We start from the raw sequence: 21783 nt of genomic DNA, 5'->3' as shown, positions 1-21783 counted from the left end.
AAAGGATCCAAACATGGCTAACTACAACAAAAAAAGGTTTTACAAGAAATGCAACGAGTCAATCAGCGAGCAAAGTGTAAGCATGCATCCATGACAGAGCAGAGAGGCAGGCAGCAAGCAGCAGGCAGCAAGCAGCAGGCAGCAGGCAGCAAGCAGCAGGCAGCAAGCAGCAGGCAGCAGGCAGCAAGCAGCAGGCAGCAGGCAGCAAGCAGCAGGCAGCGGTGAGGCAAAAGAAGCTGGAAGCACCAGGAATGGGAACCGGTCATGGGTTCAAGTCTCGTCAGTTCACATTTGTGCCTTGCTCGTCTTTACTAGGGATTGTTAGAGTGCATGTATGTAGAGCAGGAGCCAACAGCAGGAGCATGCTTTCTTCTTTGAAGCAAGTACGTAAGTTAGAAAAAAACTATCTACTTGTTGGTGCACTTAAGATAATTTAATTGGATTAAAATGGTTTGTACATAAAATTCGAAATGGATTTAGTCTAGCGTGTAAACGTCTCAGTTCATGGATTCCTTGAGACTTATGTGCAAAACAATGACTTGGTCCCATTTCTCTGGAAAGAACACACACACATCCAATGACAGGAAGAGATGTGTGTGTGTGTGTGACTGGACTCCTTGGTCCAGGGGCGTCTGGAGCTTAATGGTCTTAAAATTATAATAATCTATTGACCGTCCAAGTAAATCCTCTCCACTCCAGCATGCATGCATACCCACTGGATGATGGAGTGTGTGTACGGACATGAAAGAGGGTGTATGGTTAACTCTGGTATAAACGAAGTGGAATGGTAATGGGGGATGGAGACGGCGAGTCACGCAGTTCACGCCAGGTCGACAGGCTTCCCAAATACCTTGGTGCCCTGCCAGCCGGCCCAAATGACCGAGACGGCGTGTTTATTCCGGGCGTCCTGCTTCAGCTGACGCAGCTCTCTCCGGGCCTGATGGGGAGCGGAGGGGTTGGTTGTGGAGGAGGTTAATTTTCAATTAACATCAGCAGATTCAGTGTTCCAAATGAGTGTGCGTGGGTGTACAAAAGCAACACGGAAGAGACGTCGACCTAACAACAGTAACATGTCAACGAGGTGGAACACTGGGAGGGAAACACGAACGCGACAGCGCCGTTTAGACTCTCCGTGTTGGTACGGAGGCCACGTGACTATGGTGAGATGTTCTGGGCAAACATCAGATCGTCTGAGGTCAATAAGGCGCCTTTGTGTTTGCCAGACAGCACTTTGATACGTTATCACAAAGAGGCAGTGAGAGCATGGAATAAAATATTGATCATTAACAGCTGCCAAGAAAATATCTGAAATGATAACATAGAATCCGGTAAGTGCTGATAAGATGATGGTAGCTGTCAGGCATTGCATAAAGCATTCTGTATAAAGTTGACAGATAAAACCAGTGTGTCATGACACCAAGGAGCAGAGCAGCTTTCAGAGACCTTATGAAAGACGGTGGGGCGTGGCAACAACCCTTTAAACTCTGGTACTTTCATTTCTTAACATTTAAATATATGTCAATTTCTACCAAAGTAATATAATATATGTAAATAAAATCTCATGATCGACTGTCAATTGGTCCAACTTGATTTACTCCTATGATTATTTTGTAATTATTCAATTTCGTCTGGACTTCAGCCTCCTAGTTTGTAAATCCATTATTAAAACAAAACAAAACATTAGTTTCTTGCACGTAAAAGCTACGATACAAACAAAAAACAGGGACAGGACAAGACGGGACGGGTAGGTGGGTTCATTAAAAAAGGGCAACTACTCTAAAGGACGGACAGGATGGAGGGGGTGGGATGAGGAGACAGCTGGGACAGGACACACGGTGGCTGCGGTGAAATACCTGGGTTCCCTGCCAGTATGCCCAGATTACTGTCACGGCGTGTTTATTCCGCGCTTCTTGTCTGAGACGTCTCAGCTCCATCCGAGCCTGGCAGAGTGTGGGTGGCGGGGGAGGGGTGCGCAAGGGACGTCATGGTTGAGGAGGAAAAGAGGAAAGAGAGGGAAAGAAGAGTGCAGGAGAGAAGGGGACATTGAGCAGTTGTGTGATCAGCCACAGAAGCAGGATTAAAAAGGGGAAAACGGCGGCAAAAAAATAAGCGTAGCTCTGTTGAGGAGCACAGTGCTTGTAATACTGTTACACGGCTGTGAGGGTGAGGAACCAGGAGCAACAGCACTATGAGATAAAAGACGATTGGTGCTCAAGATAACACTGTAGAGGCTTATGGAGCAAAACATGGTTAAAAGGGACCTGGATCACAGCAGACGGAGGCTCAGGCTCGGCTGGTATGTGGCTACACGTGGACTTGTCAGTACCTGTGTGCCGTGCCAGTAGGCGGCGATGGTGGTCACAGCCTCCTTACACCTCTTCTGGTATTTCAGCTCTCGCAGAAGCGTGCGGGCCTGAGGGGAAAACATGCGAGTTACGTTTCCATCACCATCTTCTGAGTTCTTGCAGTCACATTTCATTCTAAACTGTTAAATCCTTTCTACATTTACTTGCCACATTTACTAATATTTCATAACTTTCAAATGTCTGTAGTTAGTTCCCAGGGAGGAGCTCACCTTCCATCCTCTGGTGTAGGACTGCACCACGGTGGTGGCACTCTTGATTTTCTGGTATTTCTTTTGTTGCTGCGAGAACAAAAAACACAAGATGAAATCCCTCAGCACCACTCAACCCCAACCTTGTATTAGTTATTGATCGGTTCCCTTTGTGCTTGATTGGGTTTCTTTTTTATTATTATGCCGACTTACTGCGTATCGCCTGTACCACGCTGCAACCACCACCTGACTCTTCTTCAGCAGCAGGAAATGGGTGCGGCACTTCCAGCCGCGGTAGATCTTCTGAATGAGGGTGGCCAAGTTCTGTAGACACTGTCGCCTCCTCTCCTCCAGGGAGAAGAGCTGGAAGGGGGAAGGACGAGAGAATTAAGGCCCTCAAAAAGTCACTGTCAACACGCTGGTCTGGTGTGGTTTGCGTGCACCTGAAGGATTTGTAAGTATGTTCACTGATGGCTGCAGGTCGGAGCCAAATCCTCCCTGGCTGACTGAGGCTGGAAAATCTTCCTGGAGAACTTCTGATTTTGCACCGCAGACATGGCAACGCTACGCTGTTATGTAGTTAATAGCATTTTAGAGGCGTAAACATGGAGTCAGAGGGCTGCACAGGAGATCTTATCCTCAAGTCAGCAGCTGTCAGGAGAGGCTCTTTTTATTAAACTCTGCAACAAGATCAGTGAGCAAACTTCATCTAATTGAACTGTTATTATCTGAGCAAATAGTAATATGGGGATATGAGGAACAAAGTCCAATTCACTGCAAATGTAAACTTAAAAACCCTTCACTGCTCGGCCTTATATCAGCAGTCATATGTGCTGATCGCTTTTATTACTCCACCATCGGCCCAGTGAGAGCAATAAAGGCTTTTCATTCATTTATCTCTAGTAGAGTTTCGTAATTCCCTAAAAGCACAGACTCTCCTGCCTTTAGCAAAATAACTTCCTAAAAACAACTTTTTTGGTCGTATTTGCTGAAATCCTAATTGCATGTGAGAATATCAGGGCTCTGGCAGCTCCCACTGATCTGTGGAAAAACCTTTGAGCTGAGAAAATCCCATTATTTACCACAGGGGGAATCACAGGCTCAGTTGCGGTTCTTGACACGTGTTCTTGGACAATCTTATAGAGTCAAAGTGAACACACCTGAGAGTGCATGGTAACGCAGATGGGCGCTTGTTTGAGCAATGCAGAGGATGCTGCATTTGTTTCAGAAAAGTCCAGCAGGTTTTCTATGCTGCCACCATGCTATTACAAGCCTCTGCCCTGGAGTTTCCCGCTGCTCTTAGGGACTCTGGGATGGCAGGTGAAAGTGATTTACATGGCGGGAGGGAAAACCTGCTGGACTGGAGCCAGCGCAGGACCGGACCGACCTGAGCTAACCCATGGCAACATCACATTGACCGCTAAAAGAAATCAGGCTTTGGAAATATTTTGATCTGATAAGGACGTAATTATGCAGGAGAAACCCGACCATGAGATCATGTTATTATGAACTTTGTTTGGTCTTACGCTGGCTGGGGAGAACTTCCATGCTAACGCTGCAGGGTCCAGGAGTTGAAGAGCCCGCAAAGCGTGGAGTAAAGAAGCTCATTTCCCATGCTGCATGGGACGGCTAAGTGAAACCATGTGTTCTCAGAGTGGTGGTTGTGTACTAATTGCTGGAGTGGGGGGCTCCGAGGGCAAAACTCCCCGCTTCAGAAACCCATTACTGTGAGAACTTGAGTATGAGCAGCTCAGCTCACTGGATTCAGCCACGATGAAGTGAATATCCATAGATCTTGTCGTACCGTTCTGGGGTTCCTGATGAAGATCTTGGAGCGGCCATAGGAGAACTCTTCAGTGGGGACCTGGAGGTCTGCCATCAGCACCTCTACTCCTTCCCTATAGGAAGCCAAGAGGATCAAAACAAGGTCACCCAGAGCACACAGAGGACTTTAAATGCCCATAAACACAAACAGGATGACAGAAGTGGACACAGAAAGAAGAGATGTAAGGACAAGTAATGATGCTTAAAGGAGATATACTGTATGTATACATCTAAAAAAACATGTGGGGGAAATGTGTGAGCAAACCACATGAATGCATCGGGGGGTTCGCTTCACAACGACATACCAAGGAGCGGTACAGTAATCAGATAGGAGTCATTGCTTTTACAAACACGCAAGTCTGGCTGATAAAGTTGGACGGCGGAGATAAGGACCAACTGTCTCGACATGTTGTGGTTCAGAGGGGAAATGAAGCGGCAAGGACCAACGCCAGCTCCTCAGATGGCGTGTGTGTGTGTTTAATCGTCTGTGTTGGGGTTTGAGTGGGCTCCCTTCCGGCCCTTACCTGGCGGGTCCTCTCCAGTGGGGCCACGTTCGCTTGCAGAGCATCTTGTAGCGTTCCAGACACGGCTCGTAGGTTTGGCGGAAGGCGTAGCCGGCCCTCCTCACGCGCACGTTCTCCATCAGGCCCAGGTAGCGCACTTGGTGGCAAACCAGCGAATCGGTGAAGATGTGGGCAGCCTTCTTATCATTTGGCTTGATACACCTGGGTAGCATTAGAACAGAAAATAACAAATTAACACCTACATTGCAGGGAAAGTGTCAACATTTCTTCACAATTGCAGGAGAAGGCAAACGTCAGCGTACCGGATGTAGTTTGGGTTCTTGGTTTGCAGGTTTCTCATCAGCGTGCCCACCGATGCTCTGAACTGGAATCCTGCCGTCAGTGGTCTCTTCAGGTTGACTTTGGAGGGGTTTCCTTCGGGGAACAGCTGTTTGATGAGGCTGTGGGTGGCCTTGTACATGGCCTGGGACAGGTCGCGGTACAGCAGGTCGTTGTTCTTGTCCACAAAACCCTCGACACGGTAAAGCACCTTCACACAAAGAGGTCAAAACAAAAATCATTCCAGTGGCTTTTAATGTCGGCATCATCTGTAAAATGTTGATTTCCATGGCTACTTAGTGTGTTCATAAGGTTTGACTATACTCTGTAAACCCACTAAGCTTTTTACTCGTCTTACTGAGTAGTACAGCTGTGATTCTGTATCCAGAGTATTTGGATCCATTCAGTCCTCTCTTACCTTGCCGGCGTAGTGCTGGATGCGGAAGCAGTTGTGAGGGAGGCTGTGGTCGGTGAGGAACTTGGAGTTCTTGCTGAGGCGGCTCTCAAAGTGCTGGTGCTCGGCGCAGATGGTGTTCAACTTGTCCAGGAAGGTCTCGTCAGTGACCGTCCCGGGTCTCAGGCACTCTTCATCTAACATGGCCATGATGCCGTTTTGGTTCTGAAGCGGAAAGATGCGAAAGGTGATATGAACCATCAAGTTATTATCTTGCTCACCATTTTGCTCCCTTGAGGACCTTGAGAACCACTTACATTCTCGATGAGGTCACAGATGATGGCATTGTTGAAATATTCAATGTTGGTCCATTCGATGCCCTGCAAAGAAAAAAAGCGGGAGCAAAATTAGAGCGTTACCCCATTTGTTTATGTTTCATTCTGATGCATATTTCTGCCTTTGTGGCCCTTTTTTGCTCTTGTTTGGTTAACATTACTCCTCCTCCTCCTCGACCGCCATCAGTCTTTCTACAAGATCATTGTGAGTATGTAAACATGGCACCCTAAGGCTTTCTGGAGAGGAAGCGGCCCTCCCGTTATCAAAAAGGGCACTGGACGCTGAAATACCCACTCCAATCAAGCTTCAAATCACTGCTACTATTATAGGTTGGGAACATAGTTTTTGTTGGTGGAAGCAATGCAACACTTCTTTTAAATGGGGGAAGCACGAAGGGGAAAGGCTAAAACTGATGGGCGACTATCCGCACGAGTCCTCTCCCCCCCTCCTTCCTGCGGAGCTGCGGTATTTTCCCATGCACTGCACAGGATATGGGCCAGGGCCTGGAATATCATCGGTGGGGTGGGTGTTAGTAGGGAAGGGGTGTGGGGGTCAGACCTCAGCATTCACATACACGGAGCTTTTGAAAACAAACAGAGCTCACCCATAGGGCCCATTGGGGGGAGGGGGAGTGTTTACTCTTACTGGAGTGAGGGATCACTTCCGTCCCCACGAGTCCGCAGGGGGAGAGGAGAGGAGGGAAACACAGAGACGGAGAGTGACGGACGACGCCAGCAGCGGCGAAAAGACGCTTATAGGTATAACGCAAAGGGGTCGAGGGGAGGAATGGGGCAAGGGCGATGTCGATGCGTGTGTGGGCGAGTGTGCACAAACGTACCTCTCTGATGTACTCCTCCTGCTCCTCACGCAGAGTCAGCTCGATGAAGATCTGCTGAAGCTTCTCATTGCAGTAGTTGATGATAAACTGCTCGAAGCTGTTTTCCTGTGACGGCAAAAAAAACCAATTAGCACCAGTGTCAAACTGTCCCCTCCTGCTCCAGATGCACACAGCAGGAGGCCCGGCCATGCTAAAGTAAACACACCCTGCTTGAAGTTGATGGAAACAGGCTGAACTTCGGTCATTTCACTATTTGGCTGCAAAGCGGACCTGGAATTGTGCGAGCCGGGAAAAATGATAAGCTCACATCCGAAGACGAAGACGTGACGAATATCAGCAAGGACCTCGTGCGAACTGGAATATTGCGTGAGGTCGATCCCGTGCAAATCGGCCATATTGCATGTTACATCATTTCTTAACAAAAAATGATCAACGGCTGTATTTTGGGAAACACAGAGAACATGCGATAGGATCTGCGGGCAAAAGGTCTCTATTCAGTCCTCCTCCCTCTAGGTATATTTCCTGTTTGATCATACAGAAGCTACGGGGGAATAGTTCCATAAAAGTTTTCTTAATTTTCAATGGATCCGGTGCCGATACTCAGGATTTGATCTTTGAATCTGAATGGAACGGAGACGATGTTCATCCTGCCCGGCCGAATGCACCTGAAGGTTCCCAGGTCATAAAAGTGTTACATCCTGTCGAAAGAGGAAGTCTCTTTCGCATATCAATCCCAGCTGTCTATTTACTAATGCATCTCTCCTTTTGTTACGATAGGCAGGGGTGCACCAACACGCACACACACTGAGTACAGCATAAGTACTCCAAAAGTGCCATAATTACTCCCTGATGCTAAAAAACATGTGTGATGTCTCTCATTTCCATTCAGGATAATATGGTGAGAACGAGTGAACACGCACGCACGCACGCTAACACGCACGCTCACACGCCTGATCCCTGCTCATGTGCAGCCCTGTCTACAGGAGGAGATCCTACATTTTGACCTAATAATCACTAGCGACCTGATCTTCAGTTTGAACTCCCCTACTGAACACTTAGAGTTATCAGTCAGGACAGCGAGTCACGATTCCTGGCAACAATAAACTTATAAAGATACATTCTGATAAACCTTTACAGCTGGATCAATCATTGATGGATTGATAAACACTTAACACCCTCCCCCACATTTCTACAATTACTACTGTCAATTACGACTTGACTTAGTACTGCGCCATGCGTCTGAGCTGATGGCGTCATTGCACGCTGGGTTAGGGCAACACTCACACACACACGCACACTCACACACACGCACTTGCAGTATGGTGGTTAGAGCAGCGTGTTCTAGTCTACATAGTTCATGGAGTGACAGCTCAGTGGCCAGGAAATGGGACAAACACCCGTAAACAGAGCAGCTGTTACAGGGTACTCAGCGTCCTCCATTTCCCTTTACAGCGTCAGCTTCACTCCAAATAAACATACACACACACACACACACACACACACACACACACACACGCACAGAAAACGCGAATTAACGCATTTCTATCCGAGTGGCAGCAGACAACAAGGCTGAAATGTTATGGGCCGATCTGTATTCTGGTGTAGAGCGAGAGAGAGAGACGATTACGACCCGCAGATGTGTGACAAATTAAAGGAAAAACGGGATAAATGAGAGGAGCAACATCTTGAGCGCAGCTGCTTGTGGCCTTTAGAGGGACAGAGGGGTCGCCACGGATCAATACTAAATGATTTCTACTGATCCCTTTATCCGCTCATGAAGCATCTTTATCTTGATGGGAGTGGATGGCATTCCTTATCAAACCATCCAGGGGTCACCGGGCGTTTGATGAGGCTGTCAATCATACACCATGAGATCGTTCAGTCATGACCATTCCAGACTTTGAAGCACCACCATCCACACATCCCCCCATGAGGGATTATGTTTTAGAATAGTGAGAGACTTCCATATTGATTGTCTTTCCCTTTAATTTGTCACGTCTGCACACTAACTTGCCCAATAATACGCCCACCTTATCATAAAAATGTTGCAATGCATGATATTATGACAGCCCAGCGGCGGACCATTACTCAAATTGCACAAAGGCGTTTTTAGTTGCCTCTCTCTCTCTCTTTCTCTCTCTCTCGTTTCAGCCCTGTAGTCTTCACTGCGCACCGAGACGTCTGCATAGTCTCTCCTAACGAGCAGCTGAATTGAGGGCGAGCGAGGGGGCTTGGATCACAGCATGCACACTGACTGGCACAGCAAGCAGCCCGCTCGCAGGTGTTACTTACTCCATCCTGGTGAAGCCAGACACCACAACACAGCAGTCGGGAGAGAGGAAGGACTTGAAAGTGAGTGGGGGTGAACAACCAGGGGTGTGAAAAAGACATGAACTTATATGGCAGGGGCGACCTTAAGGCATCAAGCAACACGGCAACCAAACGACTCGTAACTTTGCACAATGCACTCACTCCGTCGCTTTATACATGCAACACACTTTACACATGTGAACATATGACCTCTACAAGCATTCTGTTTAGACAGTATGTAGATAACAGCTAACTGATATGTGTGATGTGTTAATGTTGTATCTCCTTGCAGTTGGTTAATTTTCTACCTTTGCAGGATGGTTTTATTGTCCGCCGCAAAGGATCGCTTCCTTCTGGACAGCGATAACGTTCTACTGCAAATATGGTTTATCAGCCCCCAAAGGAAAGTGCTGAAGCGCGTGAAGAACGTCCTGACACGCAAACTGAGACGCCTTCAGACAACACTCCTGTTACTGTAATACTGAAATGTCTGAGCAGAACAGGAAGTGGACGAAGCTTTCTCTGCCCTTTACCTCAAATATCTCAAAGCCGTAGATGTCCAGCACACCCATCACCTTGTGGCGAGTTTTGCCTTGAGCCTGCGGAAATATGAGAAATAATATCATTAATATTAGAGAGATGGTGGGACAGTGGCGAGCAAAAGATATGAAATGAAGTAAAATACTGTATCATACATAAACACGGGTACATACTTTGATGCTTTCATTGATCCTGGCAACTAGCCAGCTAAACAGGCGACTGTAGAGGTTCTTGGCCAGGGCGTCACGGGCGTAATAGGCCTGTAAACAAACACAAGATTGATTTGACAAGGGGCACAAAATGAATTCATTATGATAGATCACAACCCTACACAAGTTTGACTACTAGAGGGCAGCAGCCGCTTCACACATTTGCTCGGATGGAAGCGATGCCATTAAACATGTATCATATATCACACATAGGCCACAGATTCTGCAGATTGTGCGAGTGGAAAACGATGTCTCAGTAATATGTGCGTGACCTTTCCTACTTCTGAGGGACAGAGCGGGCTGGGAAAGGACTCCATGATGCTGCTTTCAACAGTTGGAGAAGAAATGTTGCACTTAAGGTGACATTCCACTCTACTAAATAAACACTGATACATCACTGCTGTAATCAAATCAAAACCTCACCCACTTTATTACCTAAACAAACTTCCTACACTCTGCGCCGCTTCACTTTAAGGATTTGTTTAGTTTGTGAGGATTTGGTTAAAGTCCATGAAAATCCCAAAAGATAAGGGCCGAAATTTCAACAAATTAATACCGGGGGAATGGAAACAAACTGTTGATACGAGAGTTGTACAACAAAATGGCAACACGGGCCGTTAGGCAATCAGGGACGCTCGCATAATTAAGACGAGGCTAAAGCCCTGAACCGTCTCCAGTCTTCTAAGCTGAGGACCACTTCATACCAACACCCACAGACAGCCTGTGTGACCTACATTACAATTTCCACAAGGATTCCGGCTCATCTATAATGGAGAAGCTTTTCATGTGGCGCTGACATGAATGTGTCCCGGCAGCCACTGGAGCAAGGCAGGGGGAAGAAATGGCTGCTTTATCTTTATATACAGTCTGTGTCTGCGTGTGTGTGTGTGTGTGTGTGTGTGTGTGTGTGTGTGTGTGTGTGTGTGTGTGTGTGTGTGTGTGTGCGCATTAGGAACCTGGGACACGTTCAGGGTGGTGGACACTTTCTCCAGCTTGGCCTCCACCGTGCGATAACTGAACGCTCTTTCCAGCACGGACTGTTCGATCCCCAGCAGCTCACACATCTCCTTCAGGTCTGGCAAAAAAAATTCAATAATTAATTAAAAACACACTAAACAAACGTCATCATATCTGAAGCACAGCATGCATTTAAGGGTGCGCTCCTTTCCCCTTTTGTGCAACTGTCATGGAGAGAAACATGTAAATGTCATATTTGCTTATAGGAGGACAGCGCTGGATTTTTGATAAGGCTGTGAGGAAAGTCATAAAACACAAATATGTAGTGATGTGGCCTGCAGAAGGGCGAGAGAGTACAGAGCCCAGCGGCCAATAGGTGGCAGTGTCTTAACATCAGGCTGATAAATGACAGAAAGTGAGCTGCATGAAGTGCAACGGGATGTTTTTATAGTGACGTCATTACGATGAAGCTCCAGTGATAATGCTGCAAAACAATCTAATCCTCATCGTGTAAGCGCTGGCATGAAGGTGAGAACGCTGGCTTCTCGTTCGTTGGGACCGAACCCACCATTTTTGTCTTTGACGCGGCTCTCGTCGATGCCGTTGCAGCGTGACTCCGGCTTGAACTCTATGTTGCCCAGCTTGAGCACGGCCGCCACCAGCTCCAGCACCGACTGCACCTCGTCCTCCATGAAGCCCACGATCTGCATGGCGTTCTGTCCGGGGAAACATACAACAACGTCATAGGTCTGATTATGTATGTTTGCATGCTGGTACAAACTTAAATGTTACTTTAGCTTATAAGAACATTTCATGTGGAATTTGTGTGTGGAACGGTGGTTCGCCTCAGAGGTAGAAGGTTGCAAGTTCGAAGCCTAATGCCAGACTGTGCTTCCATGGATTTGTGTAAAATTCATATAAAAACATGGATGTTAGGTCAGGATGGGTCAAACGAAGAGGACAAATTTCATAATAAAGCCTCAAACAAGCTGTGGCAGAGTAGGAATAAACAAAAGAAATGTAACAAAAGAGGCTTCATGACCCCTGCAGAGAGTTTGAGTGTTTGTCGGGAATGCGCTCGGGCTTCCACTGGTGAAACACAGCTGCACGGGGAATCCTGTAGTACGAGGTGATGAGAAGCAGGATGTGCCGATACGCCGGGAAGCAACGAGCACAAGACGGATGTGACAGAACCGAGCTGGAAAAGTTTCTAGCCGAGTAGAGTAGAGTGGAGTCGCCTGGTGCGGGGCTGAGAACAATAGAGCGCAGTGAGGATTAGTCACAGAGACACAACATCCTATGTGTCACCATAAACGGGGACAAAGAGGAGTGGCCACGCACATGAGCGCTTATATTTAAAGAGAAGGGGAAGCAGCTGCCTCTCCGCTCGCTCGCTCACTCGCTCGCTGCCTCTCCGCTCGCTCGTTCAGGATCTCGCCGAATGCAGCACGTGAACGTCCACGTGTTTCAATCAATACAGACGTGACAGTTCAAAGTTCCCCTGGTTTTATAACAGGTGGGAGGTAGGCGGCTGTGAAGTGTTTTCACAGGTGGGAGGACTCACTCTCATAATCCACTGGGCTGTTAAAGAGCGGCAGATAAGCAGGAGTCCACCTCCCCCCTCTCTCTGTAACACCACTTAAATCATACCGCCCCGACACCGTAAAGCAGACACAGCCGGCGTGAACGCGGCTGGGGAGTGTGTACAAGAGTGTGTGTGTGTGTGTGTGTTCCTTTCGCTTAGGTAGTTTGCACGTTAGGCAGTGGGATTCAAAGTCAATCTATGGTTCAAAGTTCTTTTTCTTTGTGCCTCTTTGAGGTAGTAAAGGGCGAACGAGAAAGTAAACCCTGGTCTCTGCAAGGGAAACTGTTCAGAAGGTCAACTGGAGGGCAAGCACTATTTTGTTAACATTCACCGTAAGTGGAAGTGGTAGAAAAAAAAAAAAAAAATTATACGATGCCACAAAAAGAACGTATGACATCAGACTCCCATTTGGGTCGGACGCGAGAACATCAGGGAGAGGTGGAGAATGTGCAATGCTGTGGTACACCAGGACCAGTATCGATAACCACTGGCTTAGACCTGTGTGTGTGTGTGTGTGTGTGTGTGTGTGTGTGTGTGTGTGTGTGTGTGTGTGTGTGTGTGTGTGTGTGTGTGTGTGTGTGTGTGTGGTACTCACTCTGACAGTCCTGAAGTTGGCAGCATCGTCCAGCCCATTGACAGCAGCAGAGTCCAGGCTCAGGTAGTTGTACTTGCTGAAGTCGCGCTCCAGCTTCAGCTTCTCTGAACACGCACACACACATTGTGACTTAAAAAGGCATCGCCATCAGGCCTTTGTCACTAACCACGATTTGTCCACTGAGCTCCTGAGCTACACACAGATCAAATGGCCGTCTTAAAAGCCCCCTATCTGTTATCAAAGAAATCTATTCCTCTTGCTGGCGCATGTGTCGGGTTTCATTTATGGCTGCATTAACTACTATTGAACGTGACGCGTGTCCTCTTGGATTCAGTGACCAGCATAGCGTTCTCCTGTGTCCGGGAAGTAAGACAATGCCATCATTCCATTTAAAGCAAATAAAAGGGCATAGGTTTCATGGCCCCCCTTTGTCCAGTGCACTGTTTCTTAGACAGGAAGAACGTGTCATTAATGCATTCAACACATGTTCCCTTCAGCTGGAGCCTGGCTGGAAAAATGCCTTGCTCGTAGTAAAAGGTTCTCATCTCTGCATGCCGGTGGGTCAAACTGTTAAAGGAGTCCCATGACACAGAATTCCATATTTATATTTCTGTGTCAGGGAAGCTTTGAAACACACTTCCACTTGTTCTCTCCCCTGCTGCAGCAATGCTGTGCAGAATTGGGGAAAACAGGTAAGGTCTTTTTTTTGGGCACCCTCCCTCAAAGCACAGTAGTTATAATTGGAATGCAGTCTCAAGCCCGATCTGGCAACACCCACATGTTGTAGGTGTGTCCACCATGTGTTCCATGTTGACCTCAACATCTTGGTGAAGTCAAGGACCAAAACCAAATTCAGAACCGAAGCTTACAGTGCAGATCAGGGGGAAACCTTCAAACCGGGCCAAAGAGCTCGTCTTTGCCGATACGCACAACACATCGCCAAGACGTAACTGGCATTTCAACTCACTCAGCGTGTCCTCGGAGGCTCCAGACAGGAGCTGGTAGAAGACGTGGAAGTTCCTCTCTCCTCTGGGCTGCTTCACCACACGGGACTTCTCCAGCAGATCTAAAAAAGAGAGAAAGACAAAAAAAACACTCAATGTTTCACGTTCCATCTATCAGTGATGAATCACCGCCGTGCCCTTGAATAGTGATTATACGGCTGACTTGCTGTAAAAAGTAATAAAGAGCTATGAGAGCTCTCTTAGCAAATATTAAAGTTGTCAAGGTGACCAGGCCCGTGTTGGTGCATTATTTGTGCGTGGGCGTGTACACACACTCTGGACACGCTATTCTAAGAGGAATAGGAAGTCTGTGTATGAAACCACAGGAGCAGATCAAACATCAGCTCTTTTATCCCGGGCTGCCGACCAAGTGCAACAGCAACTGATTAGAAGGAGATCCATCATGTGTTCACCACATTACGCTTAGGCCGGGTTTAATTAAAGACAAATTACAGAGCTGGGCAGAGACTGTGGCCGCGTCGCATTCACTGCATTACCAGTCCAGCTGAGCATTATTGTTCACTCTGCTTCTTTAAACGCATCTTATTTCGGGAGAGACGTTTCTAATGAAAGTGAAGGAAGGCTTTAGGGACAGAGTCGACGTAAACTCATCCAACAAACTGACCAAACGGACGTTGCAGGTTTAGTCCATCTCCACACACACACACACACACACACGCTGAGTCATGCAGGCGGTGGGCGCAGAGAGTCTCTCAAGTACCACTTCACACTATCTGTGGATATACAGCCTGTGCTCCACTCCAGAGCAAACACGGCAGAGAGACCCGGGGGCTGTCGAGGGTTTGCTATTGGGTCGCTGTGAATGTGGCTCTTCGGCGCCCGCTGGCCCACGCATCAGCCCGGGCAGCTCTAGAAGAGTTGGACACATCGCTAACACAGCGGAGCCACGACTGAGCAGCTGGCAGCGGCGACACACAGCTGCGATCGAGGACACTTCCTCTTTCCACCATATTTTTTTGTGACATCCTGTCTTATTTTTGGCGCTGAACGCCCGCCGCGTCACCACGCACGAGGGCCGCAGCAGCGCCACAGACTGAAGTGGGCGGGGAGAGCCGGCGGTGGTCAGCAGTAAAAGCTTTCAGAAAGTCTCACCCCCGGGCGATTCAAGTTGACCTCTGACCTGGCGCAGAGCCAAACTGTTATGTCATCTTTATGGCCTTTAAGTTGAAGCGTCCTGAATGGTATTTACGGCGCGCTGCACTGGGGATATGCTCCTCTAGATAAGCAAGCACACATCTGAGGAACAATGTGCGGACAGGATCCTGTTGTGCTTTGGTTGTTTGACTGCCAAGAACTTCAAGCTTACCACTCTGTCATTACCAAAGCTGCTGTGTGTGCGCGTCGCCTCTTCATAAATTATAGCTTCTGCTCCGTTGCATTGTCTCTCACGCTCAACACACACTTATTTCTCTCGGTAATGAAGCGCTGCGGGCTCCCGGGATGAACAAACACGGGAGGAAAATCCATCCCAGCCTGGCCTGCGAGAGCGTCCTCATCCATCTGTCTGTCTGTCTGGCCAGCCAGCTCTGTCTGCAGCACAGTCACATGTCAATGGCAGCTTCTTCACAGACATTCCCTTGTGTTGGACTAAGTCGGGAGGAACAGACAGAGGTTCATTTGTGTGTCAGCCATCAGCTCTGTCCTTTGTTTCTGTGCCCTTTGGCAGGGAATTGAGTGCAGACATAACAATGTGCACAGAAGCAAGATGAAACTTAAACAGAACAGAGGAAAGAAGTCAGGAGGGGGAGGTGTTTTGTTCGGTCCCACAGTGACACATTGGGTTGAAGTATTACTCAGCCCTGTGCCCTACATCAAACGGGAAACTGTACAACACACATTTTGAACATCTGAGTGATCTCTCTGATTGTTTATTTATCAAAGCGGATGAAGTTACTGAAGTGCGAGCTAAACGCCCAGTACGCCCGTCCTCCTGTCCTCATTTCTTGGAGAAATGTCATCAAAACTAGCAGCACGTAGGAACACGAGCACAGCAGCAAATCCGCTGACGCATCAACTTCACCAAACAGCAGATCAATTTGTCCCAAATGTGCAAATGTAGAGTTTCCAGCGAGACACTGCAACACTGACCGCAACACTGGACTGCAAACTAAATCAATACTTCGCTGTGGTCCTCTCTTTGGTGGGGAGGCAGGATGCTACGCCCCGCCTTGTCCTGGACAGCCACATCTTCGTTTGAACCGTCAGTGTTAAGCAGGATAATGACGTTTACAGTACTTACTCCGCTTCTACAGGGACAACATTATTTTCATTTCACATTATTGATGGGGGACACTCACAGTTGCTGATGACTCCACCCAGAGGATCTCCTTTGAAGTCAAACTCGATGTCCATGTACTTTCCCTGCAGATCAGAGCACAGCTGTTAGTTATTTGTGCAGCACCTTTACGAGGAGCTCCACAGGTGACGAGTGCACCACAACAAAACACAATTAAAAGGATAAAAGAGGAACAAATATTGATACAAAGCCTCTCTGTAGAGTAGGGCCCACCCTCCTAATAAGGCCGCGCCATTGCAATTGGCCGGTGTATTGTTTAGGTGCGTTAGACAACGACCTCAACATGTTGCAGAAGTAAAGGGAAGTAACCATCACACACTCATAACACACTGATCTCATCTAACCACGCCAATGTCCCCGTCTAGCCTCTACACCATTTAACAGCAAAAGAAAAAAGTAAAAAATCTTAAAGTCTAGCAAGAATCTCTGACCAACACAGTAAGAAAAAAAAACAGTTCTAGAGTTGTAGGAAGGCCTACAGGCAACCAGCTGCCAATCATCAATATAAGTGCTTTGAAATAACTGGCCTCCGTGGAGGAAATGCCCCCCCCACACACACTACCCTTTCAATTACTCTCTGCTGGAGGAGCGAAACAAACTGTCTCAGCTACTTCTGCCCGAACCTTGGAACAGAGAATCCTGTGTGTCTGATCCCCAACCTCCCCCACCTCCCCCCTCTGCTGTATTAATAGCAGATAGAGGCTCAGCGCGGGCCAAGCTCAAGCGGTGAACGGGCTCCAGCCACACTCACTCAAGGCTGTTGGACTCAGCAAAGATGAAGTGACAGTTTGATTCATAGGCGAGTAGCCGCGATGGTGTCTAGCGGCGGAAGCCTGACGTCCTGGCCTGGAGCTTTACGCCAAGGTTAGCTTAATATAAACAGATCACAGACGTAATCCTTTATAATACTCGCTGCTGTGACTGCAGGCCCGAGCACTGGGGTGTGTTTATGAGGCGTGCAGACGACGGCACTGCTCTTCCCATCGTGGGGATTAATCTTTGATGGAATGCGTCCATTTTTATTCATTATAATGGGCCGATTATTCACAGCAAAAATAAACAGGCTTAGACGTTAAATGTAGACACGGCCCTGGGTCTCCTGCTGTCAATGTAATGACAATTGCGACTGCCAACAGGCCTCCCTGAGAACTGTCCGCCTCTTTCCACCCTGCCAGAGGCTGCTAGCCGACAGTTGTCTGGATTTGTGTCAGACCACAGAGAGTGCGAGACAGAATCTGAATCACTCGGCGGATTGTTCCCTCAGATTTTGCTCATCAGCCTCCTTTATAAGAGGTCATTTGGATAGAAATAGGTTTGGAAGTGCTGGAGCTGAGGCTGCGTCTGGTGTAAGCCACACATGTGGACACATCAGCATCTCCTCCTTCAGCCCCTTAATTCAAGACAGGCGAGGCAATCTTAGAGGAAATGCTTCCTGCACAGTTACAGTGTGGAGTGTTTGGACGCATACGATTATCCTGTACACACAGTAACTGCTAACCGGCACAAAATGACCTGTATGTGCGTTGATGATGGAGCCAATATACTGTATGTATTCACATCACACAGAAGAGATTTATGACGGACTCAAACTCTTCCCTTTCCAATACATCAGCCTAACTGAATGAGCTGAGACCACACTGCAATCTGTGCATGATCCTGAGCAAAGGAAGTCATCCGAGAAGCTCTAATCTCATCTAATGACCGTAGGAACCATCAGTGTCCAGGGGATACTTACAAATCTGGAGGAGTTGTCATTCCTCACTGTTTTGGCATTTCCAAAAGCTGAAAAAGATCAGAACACATCACATTAGGGAAAACATAATGGATAATTTATACTAATCCACCTAATAAGTATGTTTATATCCCAAATTTGTTTACAATTACTGTAAACCTCAATGATTCAAAACATTATGGCTTCTATCTAACAGCCGCCGTCTGGATCTTAAAGCCATTTGTAGTGATGGAGCTCCATAATTCTGTTTGGATTAAATAAATCATTGGAGCTTAGGAGAGGCTGCAGTCACGCCACATTCAAGTCAAAGTGCTTCAATGGTCAAATAATAACCAGACAACAGATATGATACAAACAATAAGTATTACATTCATCAAAAACATCTGTGCGTAAAGTCATTATGAGTATATTACAATCCATACCTGCTCATTACCTTCAAACAACATTTTTACATTTAAAAAGATATTAATGCATTGGGTGACATCAGTATAACAGCTTAACTGCTGATAATAGCTTATTAATGTGCGTTTGAGGGTCTCCTCAAAGTGAATGTGTGGGTTGCTGGTCTGCTGTGATGGCAGCGTGAGATGGAGAGAGAGAGAGCAGCAGGGAAAGGAATCAGAGCAGGAAAAAGGACAGAACAAAGGGTGACAAAGACAGAACGCAGTGAGGATTCAGACAGAGGGAAAAGCCAAAGACAGAGCAGGCATGACGTAGATTACATTATCAGTGTGTGTGTGTGCGCAGTGGGATAACAGCTCTCCCCTCCCCCTCTTTAGGGCAATTAGATCGGCAGGAGCTAAACTCTTGCAGATGTGCAGGCTCTCTACAGCAGCTCAACCCAGGCATACAGCTTCATCATTCATGGGCATTTCCTGTCCACTGCCCCCAATTAAAATACAGCTGTTCCTGTGCCAGCACAGAGCTGTGGGAATGGACTGGTGTGTGTGCATGTGTGTGTAGGAGAGGTAGAAAAAGAAACATCTACATGCATGTACTTTACCAAGTCATATTTGGCATTAATGGTCAATGATGTACAGAGAGAATATTGGATTGTGCTTCAACATCACCTGTCTGCTCTCAATCATAAAGCCATTTAGCTGAGAGTTGTATCTTGCTGTGAATCGGCCCCTGCACATCAGACACGCACAGTGCCAGCCCATGCAATTTAAATGTCTTACTCCATCTTCTTGCAGATATATAGACACAATAGACACTATACTATGCATGTAAACATACAGATTGATGTCTATACTGATTCTAGAAATGTCAGTCACATATGTTTTTGTTGTGTTTGTATGTGTTGTTGACATATGACACAGGTTGACGGTGCAATATCCCAAATGTGTTTTTTCTGGTAAAATGGAGTGTGTGTGTGTGTGTATGTGCGGGGTGCTTCACTCACCCTCCAGAACAGGGTTGGACTGCAGCAGCTGCTCCTTCACTTTGTTCACCTCCTGGCCCTTCCCACACACTGCCGCCACGTATGACATCACCAGCTTACTGGCCTCTGGAGCACACACACACACACACGCAGACAGACATACAAATTGGGTCAAAGTCCTTGCTAGGCCCAGGGATAAACACAACATACCCACCCATCTCAGCATTCCGCTAAACCCCCCCCCCCCCTTACATCATCCCCCCAGAGCCCCATCAGGCCCGGGTGGGGATCATTCATTAGTCTGGGGCCCCATTGCTAACGTGGTGGTCTCAGGCGTTTCACAAACTCCATAATGACAACCCACTCTGTTTAGCTAGAGGATGACCATTATTGCACCAGGCTATCATCATAAATGCTACCGGGTTCACTGGGAGCCAAGTATGAGAAACTTCATTGGGCTCTACCCAGACAAAGCCCCGCTCCCCAGCTTCTTGTGCCGGGATTAAAGCCGACGTGAAAAGGCTCAGAGACACTGTTTTGTTCAGGGTGTGTTCCCAGAAATAGCGTGTTCTGTCTGGCATGCGCTGTCGACAACTACTGGAGCTTGGGTCCTCGCTTTCACTCAGGGAGATGACAGTGACCCAGATGTCAGAAAGTTTGAGTGTGCTGGAAGGATTGAATAGAGCTGCCGCAGTGGCTGGAAGAGACGATGATTCAAGCATATGCACACACACACACACACAGATCCAGACACTTTTTATGTAATCAGCAAAGTGGTAAAAAATGTAAACATCATTTGGTCTGTTTCCCCTTCGCAGCAAAGGAATAACTCTTTCTTCATCTCTCAGGTCAGAAAAATGAGTCAATACCTGTTATCGCGCAGATAAAACAAAAGTATGCAACGTCTGGTGGTAACTTTAGTCACGGCTCGCTGTTCAACAGACGCCACAGCGAGAAACCTGACACCCGAGCAAGATACACACTGACCCACATCATTGAGGGCCTTATTCCACTGATTAGATGATGACGAGATTAGCAAAATCCAAATTTGTCTCCTCAATATCTCTGAGTCCCCATATAAAGATGAGTAGATGCGACATGAATAGTTATTTTTCCCGGAATGCTTCTACAAACAAACAAGTCGACTCTGGTTCAGCCACACTAAATGTGCTAAGACACAAACAAACATATCTAAGGTTAGGGATGCAAGGTTAGAGGACCAAGCTATTGCCCTCTGCATAGGCACCTAAAGCAACAAATGACAAAAACGAGAAAGGGAGAGAACTCATATGTCTGCCGGTTAAGTACGCCACTGGCAGTAGATATTAAACAGTACGCAGACTTCTGGACACGCACCATCGTCAAATGTCATGAAGCCAGTCGCCGTCTGGTGCCAAAGTGCTACAAGAGGATTTATGTTGTGAAATCAGAGCTCTGGGTTGAGATCATTCCAACACCATCAGCAGCATTAGACTAGAGGGATCACTGCTACGGTAAAAAGCATCTGTATTCATGCTCCTCTCAAAAAAAGATTGGCCTGGACCACGCATCAGTCTCCTCCTATTACTAAGTCCTATTGCCAAAAGATTGTCATTCTTGTGTGTATCGATTTACAATGCTCAAGAACAAGCATTTTGAAAAGGGTTTCACTGAATAAACCGCCATAATTATTTCAGTGGTTGAGTGATTATGTGAGTGCAATGAAGATGGATTTGATCTTTTATGCTGTGAATAACAAATACTGATGAAAATAATGTGAGTATGTTTGCCGTTTTAAAGTAACGGCAAACAGTAAAGTCCCGAGTCCGAGTAAAATCCCTGCTACCATCAATCAAACCTAGTCACCAGTAACTACAGAGCCACACCGACCATACCTGAAATGTCTTTTGGAGAGGAACCAGCAACGCATGACCAACATTAATCAGCTGTCAAAGCTCAAAGGACACGTGGGTTGGACTAAAGAAACAAGTGTAACAGTACACCTCAATACAATTACAAGGTTCAATCTAAGGACGTCCTCGCAGATTTCAGAAGAACGCTCTTGGTGAATGTGTTTATAATGCAAGTCTCTATGCGCTCTGCCTACTCAATGGTTCGTGTCTGGAACACGCCACAGCCAACTGAGAGCAGGAAACCGCAGTGCTCTAGGTGTTTTTGTTACTGGTGTGTGAAATCTCTCCAAAGCATTGCCATACTATTGTCTACTTTGATGTGTCTAGGGTTATTATTTTACAGGTACTTCAGATGCAGGGTTATCAGAGACTCCATCTCAGCCGTCGTGTACCAGCCTGTGTGCTCCCAAGCAGCGCTGGCGTCAGTCTGCTTTTCACCGTAGGCGTGGATGTGATCAAAATCTGTGTGG

At 47.2% G+C, this 21783-nt stretch overlaps 1 protein-coding gene across 3 annotated transcripts in view; it reads right to left on the bottom strand.

Annotated features, from left to right (window-relative positions):
- myo1b (myosin IB) overlaps positions 1-21783 on the bottom strand; it is a 53716-nt gene that overhangs the window by 6300 nt on the left and 25633 nt on the right. For 2 of the 3 annotated variants that reach the window (XM_076159036.1, XM_076159037.1), the window contains exons 5-22: positions 19443-19547; positions 18041-18087; positions 16307-16370; positions 13952-14050; positions 12985-13088; positions 11373-11520; positions 10804-10922; positions 9812-9898; positions 9632-9697; positions 6789-6893; positions 5932-5994; positions 5639-5839; positions 5205-5431; positions 4903-5103; positions 4359-4452; positions 2768-2917; positions 2576-2644; positions 2327-2413 (exon numbers count right to left, since the gene is read on the bottom strand). In XM_076159036.1, coding sequence (XP_076015151.1) covers positions 2327-2413; positions 2576-2644; positions 2768-2917; positions 4359-4452; positions 4903-5103; positions 5205-5431; positions 5639-5839; positions 5932-5994; positions 6789-6893; positions 9632-9697; positions 9812-9898; positions 10804-10922; positions 11373-11520; positions 12985-13088; positions 13952-14050; positions 16307-16370; positions 18041-18087; positions 19443-19547 — 2036 coding nt within the window. Of the gene's footprint in view, positions 1-850; positions 938-1853; positions 1941-2326; positions 2414-2575; positions 2645-2767; positions 2918-4358; positions 4453-4902; positions 5104-5204; positions 5432-5638; positions 5840-5931; positions 5995-6788; positions 6894-9631; positions 9698-9811; positions 9899-10803; positions 10923-11372; positions 11521-12984; positions 13089-13951; positions 14051-16306; positions 16371-18040; positions 18088-19442; positions 19548-21783 lie in introns of all 3 variants that reach the window. The other variant, XM_076159038.1, reaches the window with a different exon arrangement.

The sequence above is a fragment of the Genypterus blacodes genome, unplaced genomic scaffold (assembly GCF_046128005.1).
Source record: "Genypterus blacodes isolate CSIRO-AG114 ecotype Tasmania unplaced genomic scaffold, CSIRO-AGI_Gbla_v1 ptg000093l_1, whole genome shotgun sequence".
In the NCBI taxonomy this organism is placed as follows: Eukaryota; Metazoa; Chordata; class Actinopteri; order Ophidiiformes; family Ophidiidae; genus Genypterus; species Genypterus blacodes.
Note: the sequence above shows the minus strand (reverse complement) of the source record. Positions and strands in the feature narration are given on the sequence as shown.